The sequence below is a fragment of the Bufo gargarizans genome, chromosome 9 (assembly GCF_014858855.1).
Source record: "Bufo gargarizans isolate SCDJY-AF-19 chromosome 9, ASM1485885v1, whole genome shotgun sequence".
Taxonomy (NCBI): Eukaryota; Metazoa; Chordata; class Amphibia; order Anura; family Bufonidae; genus Bufo; species Bufo gargarizans.
In genome coordinates, this window is record NC_058088.1 from 191,637,709 (window position 1) to 191,650,823 (window position 13,115).

The 13,115-nt window shown below is 42.6% G+C and overlaps 1 protein-coding gene across 1 annotated transcript; it reads left to right on the forward strand.

Annotated features, from left to right (window-relative positions):
* Positions 1-1,126: 1,126 nt before the first annotated feature.
* LOC122946287 (histo-blood group ABO system transferase-like) lies at positions 1,127-11,630 on the forward strand. The gene is made up of 3 exons (XM_044305796.1): positions 1,127-1,179; positions 9,024-9,158; positions 10,707-11,630. The coding sequence occupies exons 1-3, from the start codon at positions 1,145-1,147 to the stop codon at positions 11,395-11,397; spliced, it is 861 nt and encodes a 286-aa protein (XP_044161731.1). The 5' UTR covers positions 1,127-1,144; the 3' UTR covers positions 11,398-11,630.
* The last annotated feature ends 1,485 nt before the right edge of the window (positions 11,631-13,115 follow it).

Here is a 13,115-nt window from a genome sequence, read left to right on the forward strand (position 1 = left end):
CAGCGCCACCTACTGCTGGAAATAATATCACAGGATTATGTACACCAGAGCCACCTACTGCCACAAATAATATCACAGGATCATGTACACCAGCGCCACCTACTGCTGGAAATAATATCACAGTATCATGTACACCAGCGCCACCTACTGCTGGAAATAATATCACAGTATCATGTGCACCAGCGCCACCTACTGCAGGAAATAATATCACAGGATCATGTACACCAGCGCCACCTACTGCTGGAAATAATATCACAGGATCATGTACACCAGCGCCACCTACTGCTGGAAATAATATCACAGGATCATGTACACCAGCACCACCTACTGCTGGAAATAATATCACAGGGTCATGTACACCATCGCCACCTACTGCAGGAAATAATATCACAGGGTCATGTACACCAGCGCCACCTACTGCTGGAAATAATATCACAAGATCATGTACACCAGCACCACCTACTGCAGGAAATAATATCACAGGATCATGTACACCATCGTCACCTACTGCAGGAAATAATATCACAGGGTCATGTACACCAGCGCCACCTACTGCAGGAAATAATATCACAGGGTCATGTACACCATCGCCACCTACTGCAGGAAATAATATCACAGGGTCATGTACACCAGCGCCACCTACTGCAGGAAATAATATCACAGGATCATGTACACCATCGCCACCTACTGCAGGAAATAATATCACAGGGTCATGTACACCATCGCCACCTACTGCAGGAAATAATATCACAGGGTCATGTACACCAGCGCCACCTACTGCAGGAAATAATATCACAGGATCATGTACACCAGCGCCACCTACTGCTGGAAATAATATCACAGGATCATGTACACCAGCGCCACCTACTGCCGGAAATAATATCACAGGATCATGTACACCAGCGCCACCTACTGCTGGAAATAATATCACAGGATCATGTACACCAGCACCACCTATTGCTCAGATATGGCTTTTACATTTACATCCAGTATTCTGCAGGCCAGTAGTAGAGATCTGAAAGACAAGCACAAGCCGTGGCCTGCAGCAGGGAGTGAGACTGAGGCATCTGGCACATGCTACTTTAACATGTAGACCGATCAAATACAATGAAATAATACAGCTGACATCTTCTCTGTTTCCAGGATGCTGTATGAGAAACCAGAAGCTTTGAAGCCTCCGTAAGTTACTCCAAGTGCTTAGAGCAGTGGCGTACATAGAGAAGTAAGGGCCCCATAGCAAGGATCAAACCAGGAAGCCCACACACAGGACAGAAGGGTTTCCACCTAAACCACTTTCAATGACCCCTTTGCCATTTTTTCCACTGCCTCATTTGCTAAAAGTTGTTCCTTTAGAGGGTAGACTCCTGACCGAGTTTTCACCTCCAGTAGAAGAGGAGATGATCCCAACTGGGCCCCCTTTTGATTTCAGTGGAACGCTGGCTACAGACATAAGAGGTTCATACAGGTCCCATAGGGACAACAGGCTTAGTGGGTACAGTCCTTACAGTCGGGCACCAGAAGAGGTAGAATTTAGTGTAGATTCCTGTCCTAAGCGATCGCCTTGTCGTTGGTGGACAGAAACAAATACGTAATTTTGTACAGAATGTATTTGCCAAGAATCTCACAGTTACGGCTCGTGTACACGACCGTTGTCGGCCAGTGCCCGTATTGCAGCTTGCAAGCAGTGGGTCCGCAATATATGGGCACCGGCTGTTTGTGCACCTCATCACGGATGCAGACCCGTTCACTAGAATCTGCGGAGTGCTTCCGTGGTTTTCTGTCCGTGCCTCCATGTTCTATTTTTTTGTGCTGCGGACGGATCAAGGTTCCATTCAAGTTGAATCCGCATGGATGGTGCCAGTGCATTGGGGACTGCAATTTGTGGCCCCCAATGCACGGAACGGACGGCACACGTTAGTTTTCCGGAGCCCTTATAACTGAGCTTTAGCATTAGTACCTTTTCTCTAGTGAGTATGGCTATTGTATTTACTTTATTATTTGTCTTTGTTATTACGTTATTCTATCAAAAAATTATAATGCAAAGCAGAAAAAACATTAAAATCTTCAAAAATGAAACAATGCGGCCCTCACCCCAAAGCCGGTGTATTTTATGGATTTATGAACAGAGTAAGGATTTTATGGTGAGCGACGCATTGTTTCATCTTTTGATGATTGGACTGTGAAGTATTTGACCCAGAGCACCACTTATCCACTGCTTGCCGTCCCTGAGCAAGCTCCATAGAGTTCAATGGTATCGCAGTGATCTGAGCAGAGGGAGGTAGTGCCGACACATGTCATTTATTGAACAAAAAACATAAAAAATTTGACATTTTTAGGATGAAACAATGTGGTGCAACAAACTGCTTTTGTAACATTTTGGTAAGGGCGGGAGATTACATGTTATTTCTAGATATTATTTCCTGTGAAAATGTAAAACTGGAGGTTGAAAATGGAAGAGGGAGCAATTGTCTAGAGAGCGAGATCTCCGGGCTTTATTACTTGTGGAAAACACGGCCAAACGCAAACTGGAATAACACTTTCATCTACTTGGGAAAAAAAGACACACTGGGTGTAATGATTAGAGATGAGTGAATCTCTGAAAAATTCGATTCGGCCGGCTCGCCGAATTTCCCGAAAAAATTAGCTTCAATCCAAATTTATTTACGGCGAATCGCGTTAAAAATACGTCTATTTCAGGGCTGCAGAGAGCCTTTATAGGGGTGTAGAACACTGTGCCTGTATAGCGGTGTAGAACACTGTGCCTTTATAGGGGTGTAGAACACTGTGCCTGTATAGCGGTGTAGAACACTGTGCCTGTATAGCGGTGTAGAACACTGTGCCTGTATAGCGGTGTAGAACACTGTGCCTGTATAGCGGTGTAGAACACTGTGCCTGTATAGCGGTGTAGAACACTGTGCCTGTATAGCGGTGTAGAACACTGTGCCTGTATAGCGGTGTAGAACACTGTGCCTGTATAGCGGTGTAGAACACTGTGCCTGTATAGCGGTGTAGAACACTGTGCCTGTATAGCGGTGTAGAACACTGTGACTGTATAGCGGTGAAGAACACTGTGCCTGTATAGCGGTGTAGAACACTGTGCCTGTATAGCGGTGTAGAACACTGTGCCTGTATAGTGGTGTAGAACACTGTGCCTGTATAGCGGTGTAGAACACTGTGCCTGTATAGCGGTGTAGAACACTGTGCCTGTATAGCTGTGTAGAGCACTGTGCCTGTATAGCGGTGTAGAACACTGTGCCTGTATAGCGGTGTAGAACACTGTGCCTGTATAGTGGTGTAGAACACTGTGCCTGTATAGCGGTGTAGAACACTGTGCCTGTATAGCGGTGTAGAACACTGTGCCTGTATAGCTGTGTAGAGCACTGTGCCTGTATAGTGGTGTAGAACACTGTGCCTGTATAGTGCTGTAGAACACTGTACCTGTATAGTGGTGTAGAACACTGTGCCTATATAGTGGTGTAGAACACTGTGCCTGTATAGCTGTGTAGAGCACTGTGCCTGTATAGCGGTGTAGAACACTGTGCCTGTATAGCGGTGCAGAACACTGTGCCTGTATAGTGGTGTAGAACACTGTGCCTGTATAGCGGTGTAGAACACTGTGCCTGTATAGCGGTGTAGAACACTGTGCCTGTATAGCTGTGTAGAGCACTGTGCCTGTATAGCGGTGTAGAACACTGTGCCTGTATAGCGGTGCAGAACACTGTGCCTGTATAGTGGTGTAGAACACTGTGCCTGTATAGCGGTGTAGAACACTGTGCCTGTATAGCGGTGTAGAACACTGTGCCTGTATAGCGGTGTAGAACACTGTGCCTTGCAATAACACGCATAGCGAGTCTGCTGTGGTAGTGAAATAATACTGAGTCCGTATGACATGCAGATGACAGGCGTCGCTCTTAGAATCACTGCACACTTCACTTATTTGGGCAGTCACGGGGCCAAAACTGACTAAATAACTCAAGTGTGAACTCAGCCTTACAGGTCGATGTTAGTGCCAACAAGAAGCGCACTCCTTTTACACCGTTGTCAGCTGATTCCAGATAGATGTCTACAGAACCTTTTCTATTAAATGCTTATACAAGTAGAGCCCCCGACAGAGTGGAGAGGGGGTCAGCAGTAGGTTTGTGTTGACGTCACTGATTATTTTGCCCTTCCTCTGATCCTTCAGAACAATAACCCACAAAAAACGGATCCTGTCTGTGGAGCGTCCGCCTTCACTCGGTCAGCATTTGGTCAGTAATCCATCAGTATTGCTAATGCCAAAAAATACAGGAGTGGATCCAAAACAGAGATGACACGTGAATGGAATAGTTGCATGTCTTCTGTGTTTTGTACCCACTCCTGCTTTTGGCTACCAAATCCTAAGCCAATTCTGATGGGACCATACAGGCCTCACAGCTGCTACACAGACAGGATCCGTTGTGCGTCTCGTTTTTCTTTCCTTCCGACAGATCAGAAGAAGGGTCAAACACATGATTATGTCAGCCAGGCTGAAAGGCAAAATAGTGGCCCAGTCATAAAGTGGGGAGGGTGGGAACAGCATGAGGAGACCACAGAGTGGCCAATGACAGGGTCTGGAGGTGGAGGCAGCATGAGGAGACCACCGAGTGGCACAATGACCAAGTGTGGAGGTGGAAGCAGTATGAGGAAGCCACCGAGTGGCACAATGACCGAGTGTGGAGGTGGCAGCAGTATGAGGAGGCCACAATGACAGAGTTGGGAGGTGGTGGCAGCAGCAGCATCAGGAGAAGGCCACCGAGTGGCACAATGACAGAGTGCGGAGGTGGCAGCAGCATCAGAAGGAGGCCACAGGGTGGCACAATGACTAAAGTGTGGAGGTGGCGGTAGCATCAGGAGATCACAGAGTGGCAAGGTGACATAGTGTGGAGGTGGCAGCAGCATGAGGAAGCCACAGCATGAGGGGGCCACAGAGTGGCCACTTTGTCTATTCATTTATAAGGAACAAGCAGAAGGACCCGTCTTTGCACGGGTATATTTCATCTCTTTCATTTAATGTTTCTGTGTATTGTAAAAAGATATCAACAGTATCCCCTATAACAGTGACCTTTACAGCACCCCGCCCCTTTAGCAGTGAACTTCACAGTCCCCCACCCCTTAACACTGACCCCCCCACAGTGCCCCGCCACTTTGAAATGGGACCTCCACAGCAGCCCATCCCCTTAACTTTGACCTTCACAGCAGCCCGCCCCTTTAACAGTGAGTTTCACAGCACCCTGCTCCCTTGACAATGACCTTCACAGTACCCCACTGCCTTAACAGTGACCTCACAGTACCCTGCTGCCTTAACAGTGACCTCCACAGCAGTTGCTAACAGTGACCTCCACAGCAGTTGCCCCTTTAATATTGGCCCCTGCCCCCTTAACAGTGACCTCCACAGTGTCCACCCCTTTAACAGTGTCCTCCACAGCACCCTGCCCCTTTAACAGTAACATCCACAGTTACTGCCTCTTTAACAATGACATCCACAGTGCCCTCCCCTTTAACAGTGACCTCCACTGTGCCTGCCCCTTAAAAACAGTGACCTCTACAGTGCCTGCCCCTTTAACAGTGACCTCCACAGCACCGCCCCTTTAACAGTGACCTCCAAAGTGCCCTCCCCTTTAACAGCAACCTCTACAGCGCCTTGCCCCTTTAACAGTAACATCCACAGTGCCCACCCCTTTAACAGTGACCTCCACAGTGCCCTGCCCCTTTAACAGTAACATCCACAGTGCCCGCCTCTTTAACAGTGTCTTCCACAGTGCCTGTCCTTTTAACAGTGACCTCCACAGTGTCCACCCCTTTAAAAGTGACCTCCACAGTGCTGTCCCCTTTAATAGTGACCTCTACAGTGCCTGCTTCTTTAACAGTGACCTCCCCAGTGCCCTCCTCTTTAACAGTGACCTTCACAGTGCCCACCCCTTTAACAGTGACCTCAACAGTTCCCGCCCCTTTAACAGTGACCTCCACAGTGCCCACCCGTTTAACAGTGACTTCCACAGCACCCTGCCCCTTTAATGCTTGGGCTACACGACGACATGTGTCGTGCAACATTTTATCTCAACAACTTTTATAATGATAGGCTATGGCACTGCGACATGCTACGTCTGTGACATGACAGTCGCTAAAAATCCATCCAAGATGGATGCATGTAGCAGCATAGTTGTGTCATATGTGTCATGCGACTAATTGTCATCCTGTAGCCCTAGCCTAAAGCTGACCTACAGCAGTGAAGAAAAATGGCTGGGTTGTTATGGAAACCTGGAGTAAAACTGTGTGTATGGCAGTTGGGATTTGAAGAGAAAGACTTGCAGGCTTGTATTGGCTAATGCAGGTCATTTTTTGGAAATATTTCAGGAACGCTAAGTCCTAGAGAGCTGAGACCCGGTCTAAAACCTTCCCGGACACCTGATGTACCGGTGTGCCAAATTTGGTGAAGATCAGTTCAGTTGTTTGGTCGCGCATAAAGAACAGACAGACAGAAACTAATTTTTATATATATATCTTTTTTTTTATACATATATATATATATATATATATATATATATATATATATATATGAGATATGGGACAGAACAGAAGGTTAACATTTCTCAGCTTTTTAAAGTGTTGCTTAAAAGAAGATTTAATAATACACACCAGTCTTTAGTTTATTCGACGACGTGGTGACGATGGAGAAAGCATTCGAAAAAACAATTTCTCTCCACCTATAGACGAATCCTTTCAAGATTGATGCATGTGCGGTATCGGCTGCTCATCGACCCAGATACTTATAGGAGAACCTGCCTACCATGAACAGGCCTCTAGTAGCTACAGACAATGAGAAGACAAAATGTCAAGATAGCTTTGAGCCCGGAAGAGTCGCGAAGTTCATCAAGATACATCCCTCAAGATTTTACCGCATATAACCGCAGCGCTGACGGCTAAATAAATTTAGTTTTTCGACCGAAATACTTCAATAATGATTTTACCACATATAACCGCAGCGCTGACCGCTGAATTGATTTTGTTTTTTGACCGAAATACGTCAATAAAAATTTTACTACATATAACCGCAGCGCTGATCACTGAATAAATTTTGTTTTTTGACCAAAATAGTTCAATAAAGATTTTACCGCATATAACCGCAGCGCTGACCGGTGAATAAAATTTAGTTTTTTGACCAAAATACTTCAATAAAGATTTTACCACATATAACCGCAGCACTGACCGCTGAATAAAATTAGTTTTTCGACCGAAATACGTCCCAAAAGGTTTTACCACATATAACTACAGCGCTGAATGCTGAATAAAATTTGTTTTTCAAGCAAAATACATCCCAAAAAGTTTTACCACATATAACTGCGGGGCTGAACAATGAATAAATTTAGTTTTTTGACCGAAATACGTCAATAAAGACTTTACCACATACAACTGCATCGGCGAACGCAGACTAAAATTTATTTTTCTACCGAAATACGCGACTGAAGGTTTTGCCACATATAACCGCAGCCCTGACCGCTGAATAAATTTAGTTTTTCGACCAAAATAGTTCAATAAAGATTTTACCGCATATAACCGCAGAGCTGACCATTGAAAAAAATTAGTTTTTCGACCAAAATACTTTAATAAAGATTTTACCTATAACCGCAGCGCTGACCACTAAATTAATTTTGTTTTTCCACTGAAATACATCAATAGAGATTTTACCACATATAACTGCAGCGCTGAACGTTAAATAAAATTTGTTTTTCGACCAAAATACATCCCAAAAAGTTTTACCACATATAACTACAGTGCTGAACACTGAATAAATTTAGTGTTTCGACCGAAATACGTCAATAAAGATTTTACCACATATAACTGCAGCACTAAACGCTGACTAAAATTAGTTTTTTGACCAAAATACGTCACTAAAGGTTTTACCACATATAACCGCACCGCTGAATACATTTTGATTTTCAACAAAAATAGTTCAATAAAGACCGCATATTACTGCAGCGCTGACCACTGAATAAAATTTGTTTTTTGACCGAAATACATCAATAAAGACTTTAGTACAAATAACTGCAGCGCTGACCACTGAATAAAATTAGTTTTTCTACCGAAATACGTCACTAAAGGTTTTACCACATATAACTGCAAAAGTGAACACTAAATATATTTTGCTATTGTACTGAAATAATAACTGCAGAAATAAAATGCGTACAGTATATATTTTTCGTTTTGTACTGAAATAGGCCACTAAAGTCTTTCACCACAAATAAATGCAACAGAGAAGTGCGTATATTTTTTTTCTTTTTGTACTGAAATAGGACACTGAAAGCTTTCACCACATACTGTATAACTGCAGAAGTGAAATGCGTATATATTTTTCTTTTTCCACAGATATAAGCCACTAAAGGCTTTTCAACATAGCACTTGCACCACAACAGCTAGTACAAATAGCTAGAATGCCATAGCTGTATAATTGCTATTTGGATCCCCAAACAATGGTTTCCCTGCACTTGTAAATTGCTTTTTTTTCCACAATGAGGTTTTTCTAGCACTGTCCCTAGCGACTTCAGACGTCTCTCCCTGCACTAAGATGCTGTGAAATGATTCCTCCCTATCCTTTCCCTACAATTTGAATAATGTTTTCCTGCACTTAAATTGTATTTTTTTTCACAATGAAGTTTTCAGTATTACTTTCCCTAGCGCCTGCAACATCTGTCCCTGCACTCAGATTCAGACATTTTCCAGCCTTCTAAGATGGCTGACATATTTATAGGGCTGTGACATCATAGGGCTGGCTGGCTGCTGATTGGCTGCATTCATGGCATTATGGGTCATCCCGCCTTACCAGAGTTCTTTGCCCCATGTCCTCACACGTGTAGCCGCCATTTTAGGAAAAATTGCAATTAGTTACCACGAACCGTGAGGAAATTCGCATTAGTTGCGAATCAAGTTTTTCTGGAAATTCGCATCGAATTCCACTTTGATTCGATTCGCTCATCTCTAGTAATGATTAATGCTCTTCTCTCTTCCAGACGGACAGGTGTTCTCACGGTGACTCCATGGCTAGCGCCGATTGTATGGAATGGACTCTACAATATAGACATACTCAATGCACAATTCCACAAGAGAGGAGTTCACATTGGACTGACTGTGTTTGCTATTAGAAAGTAAGGAAATCCAGACAGTTTACACTCACTCTGTATATGTGTATTTTATCCTACAAGAATATAACTACTATAATACTGCCTCCTATGTACAAGAATATAACTACTATAATACTGCTACTATGTACAAGAATATAACTAGTATAATACCGCTCCTATGCACAGGAATATAACTACTATAATACTGCTCCTATGTACAAGAATATAACTGCTATAATACTTCTCCTATGTACAAGAATATAACTACTATAATACTGCTCCTATGCACAAGAATATCACTACTATAATACTGCTCCTATGTACAGGAATATAACTACTATAATACTGCTCCTATGTACAGGAATATAACTACTATAATACTGTTCCTATGTACAAGAATATAACTGCTATAATACTTCTATGTACAAGAATATAACTACTATAATACTGCTCCTATGTACAAGAATATAACTACTATAATACTTCTCCTATGTACAAGAATATAACTACTATAATACTGCTCCTATGTACAAGAATATAACTACTATAATACTGCTCCTATGTACAGGAATATAACTACTATAATACTGCCTCCTATGTACAAGAATATAACTACTATAATACTGCCTCCTATGTACAAGAATATAACTACTATAATACTGCTCCTATGTACAAGAATATAACTACTATAATACTGCCTCCTATGTACAAGAATATAACTACTATAATACTGCCTCCTATGTACAAGAATATAACTACTATAGTACTGCCTCCTATGTACAAGAATATAACTACTATAATACTGCTCCTATGTACAAGAATATAACTGCTATAATACTGCCTCCTATGTACAAGAATATAACTACTATAATACTGCCTCCTATGTACAAGAATATAACTACTATAATACCGCTCCTATGTACAAGAATATAACTACTATAATACTGCTTCTATGTACAAGAATATAACTACTATAATACTGCTCCTATGTACAAGAATATATCTACTATAATACTGCTCCTATGTACAAGAATATAACTACTATAATACTGCTCCTATGTACAAGAATATAACTACTATAATACTGCTCCTATGTACAAGAATATAACTACTATAATACTGCTCCTATGTACAAGACTATAACTACTATAATACTGCTCCTATGTACAATAATATAACTACTATAATACTGCCTTCTATGTACAAGAATATAACTACTATAATACTGCTCCTATGTACAAGAATATAACTACTATAATACTGCCTTCTATGTACAAGAATATAACTACTATAATACTGCTCCTATGTACAAGAATATAACTACTATAATACTGCCTCCTATATACAATAATTTAACTACTATAATACTGCTCCTATGTATAAGAATATAAATACTATAATACTGCTCCTATGTACAAGAATATATCTACTATAATACTGCCTCCTATGTACAAGAATATAACTCCTATAATACTGCCTCCTATGTACAAGACTATAACTACTATATAACTGCTGCTATGTTCAAGAATATAACTGCTATAATACATGGTCAAAAAACATTATTTTTTTTAGATACACCCAGTTTATTGAACATTTTCTGGACACAGCTGAGAAGTTTTTCATGACTGGACACCGGGTCACTTATTATGTAATGACCGACCAGCCCGCTGCCGTCCCCAACATTACACTGGGTGAAAAGAGAAATCTGGTTGTCCTGGAGGTCCCGGCCTACAAAAGATGGCAGGACATCACCATGAGGAGGATGCAGATCATTCGAGACTACATCCATGATCAGTTTGTCAATGAGGTGGACTATCTGGTGTGTCTAGATGTGGACATGGAGTTCAAAGACCAGGTTGGGGTTGAGATCCTCAGTGATGTTTATGGTGTCATCCATCCGGGTTTTTTCACATCGTCTCGCAAGGAGTTCACCAATGAAAGGCGACCTCTGTCTGCAGGTTACATCCCTGAAGACGAGGGCGATTTCTATTACACGGGGTCCCATTTTGGAGGCACGGTGGAAGAGATCTACAAGTTGACCAACCATTGCCACCACGCCATGCTGGCTGATAAAGACATAAACATAGAAGCTCTTTGGCATGATGAGAGTTATCTCAACAGGTATTTCCTGTATTACAAACCCACCAAAGTCTTGTCTCCAGAGTATTCCTGGAACTACTACTACGGAAACCCAGCCGTGGTGGAGAAGAAGAGATTTATTGTTTTCCCTAAAGATTATGCCAAAGTACGTGACAACCCGTGACACTCCATACAGCTGATTGAAGATTGAGGGTTTTTACGTAATATCTGTGATGCTCATCCTCCACCTTATTAGCTTAGACCTCTTTGGTCTTGAGTTCTCTTATCTCGAGAGGCTTCTGCACTTTATCCTCATAGACAAGACATGGACCTGACGATCTAACGTGTACAGATGTTGCTGCCATTCTTGTGAAGCCTATTATAATGGCCCCATGCAATGAGATGAACATTTTCTGAATTGAGACATTGTATTTACTATGTTGACATTTTTTGTGATGTTTATGTAAAATATTTTTTGTCGTCCATTTGATTATTATGGAATATGTTTTCTGCACTTGCACTTTATTGTTAATCATGTTTGTATAGATGGACAGATCCATGAACGTAGTATCCGTTGTGTTCATCCTCCAGATGATGTCACCTTATCCCCGCACCTATGTTCTTTTAATCATGTTTGTGATATAGATTTTTGTAATTATGTAATAAAATGAAATTAATTCATAAGCGGTTTGGTAGTTGTTTGTAGGTTTCAAGTATGAACTCAACCTTACAGGTCGATGTTAGCGCCAAGAGGAAGCGCACTCCTTTTACACAGTGGTCAGCCGATTCCACATCGATGTCTACAGAACCTGTTCTATTAAACGCTTATACAAGTAGAGCCCCCGACAGAGTGGAGAGGGGTCAGCAGTAAGTTTGTGTTGATGTCACTGATTAATTTGCCCTTCCTCTGATCCGTCAGAACAATAACCCCCAGAAAACGGATTCTGTCTAGGGAGCATACGCCTTCACTCGATCAGCATTTGCTCAGTAATTTATGAGTATTGGTAATGCCCAAAAAAAACAGGGGTGGAAGTAAAACAGAGATGACACGTGAAGGTAATATTTGCATGTCTTCTGTGTTTTGTACCCTGTGATGGATACCACCCCTCGTGCACGCTTGACTTCAACTACGTCAAGCTCACGAGACGCGGTATGGTCCCTGGTTACAAAGACGTGACGTTACGCCCTCCTGGAGGAGCATGTAAGGTCAGCTTGGTGCAGTTTACACAAACACCTCCTGTCCACGTGGGCACAGAGAGGCAACAAGCTGAGAGAGCCTTTTCACTGCTGCAGCGAAACAGCGCCTTCTCAGCCCGGGAAATCTGCCACCAGCTTCACATTTGATATAAACCCGGTCCGCTAACGGGATTATATAGGGTGAAAAACCAACCTGCGGTAGCTTATAACTAGGCCAAAACACGGACATGGGTATTCGTGATCGAAATACAAGACAGCACAAGATTAAATTATATATATTTAATCGCCTTAAGGGCACACTAGATAACACAATATACACTAAGAATATACAGTGGTCTGAGGTTACAAATACAGGTAATATGGTACACATAGGATTACGCAGAGTGCAAGTCAGTTACCAGGTAGATGAATGTTCCTTTGCTGTATTCACATGGAGAGCAGTGATGTCAGCTGGTTTCCCCCTTTCAGAAAAAGACCCACCTGCTTGCTGGCACAAGCCTTTTAACCTGTAGCCGTTCCCTCCCCTCCCGGCCTTTGGGAGGGGTCCACCCCCCATGCTGGGCTGGCAGCAAAAGACCCACAAAACCCTTTAGGGTTCATAGCTCCAGGCCGAAGGTCACAGGAACATGGTTCTGGGACCAACGGATCCGCCTGGGTTCTGGCTACAAGTAGAGTCCAAGCATGGTACTGTTATTGGGTTTCTGT

Coding starts and splice junctions, on each gene's coding strand:
- LOC122946287 (XM_044305796.1), top strand. CDS start 1,145: ATGCTGTATGAGAAACCAGAAGCTTTGAAGCCTCC. Junction 1,180..9,023: donor CCAGAAGCTTTGAAGCCTCC/GTAAGTTACTCC, acceptor TCTCTCTTCCAG/ACGGACAGGTGTTCTCACGG. Junction 9,159..10,706: donor ACTGTGTTTGCTATTAGAAA/GTAAGGAAATCC, acceptor TATTTTTTTTAG/ATACACCCAGTTTATTGAAC.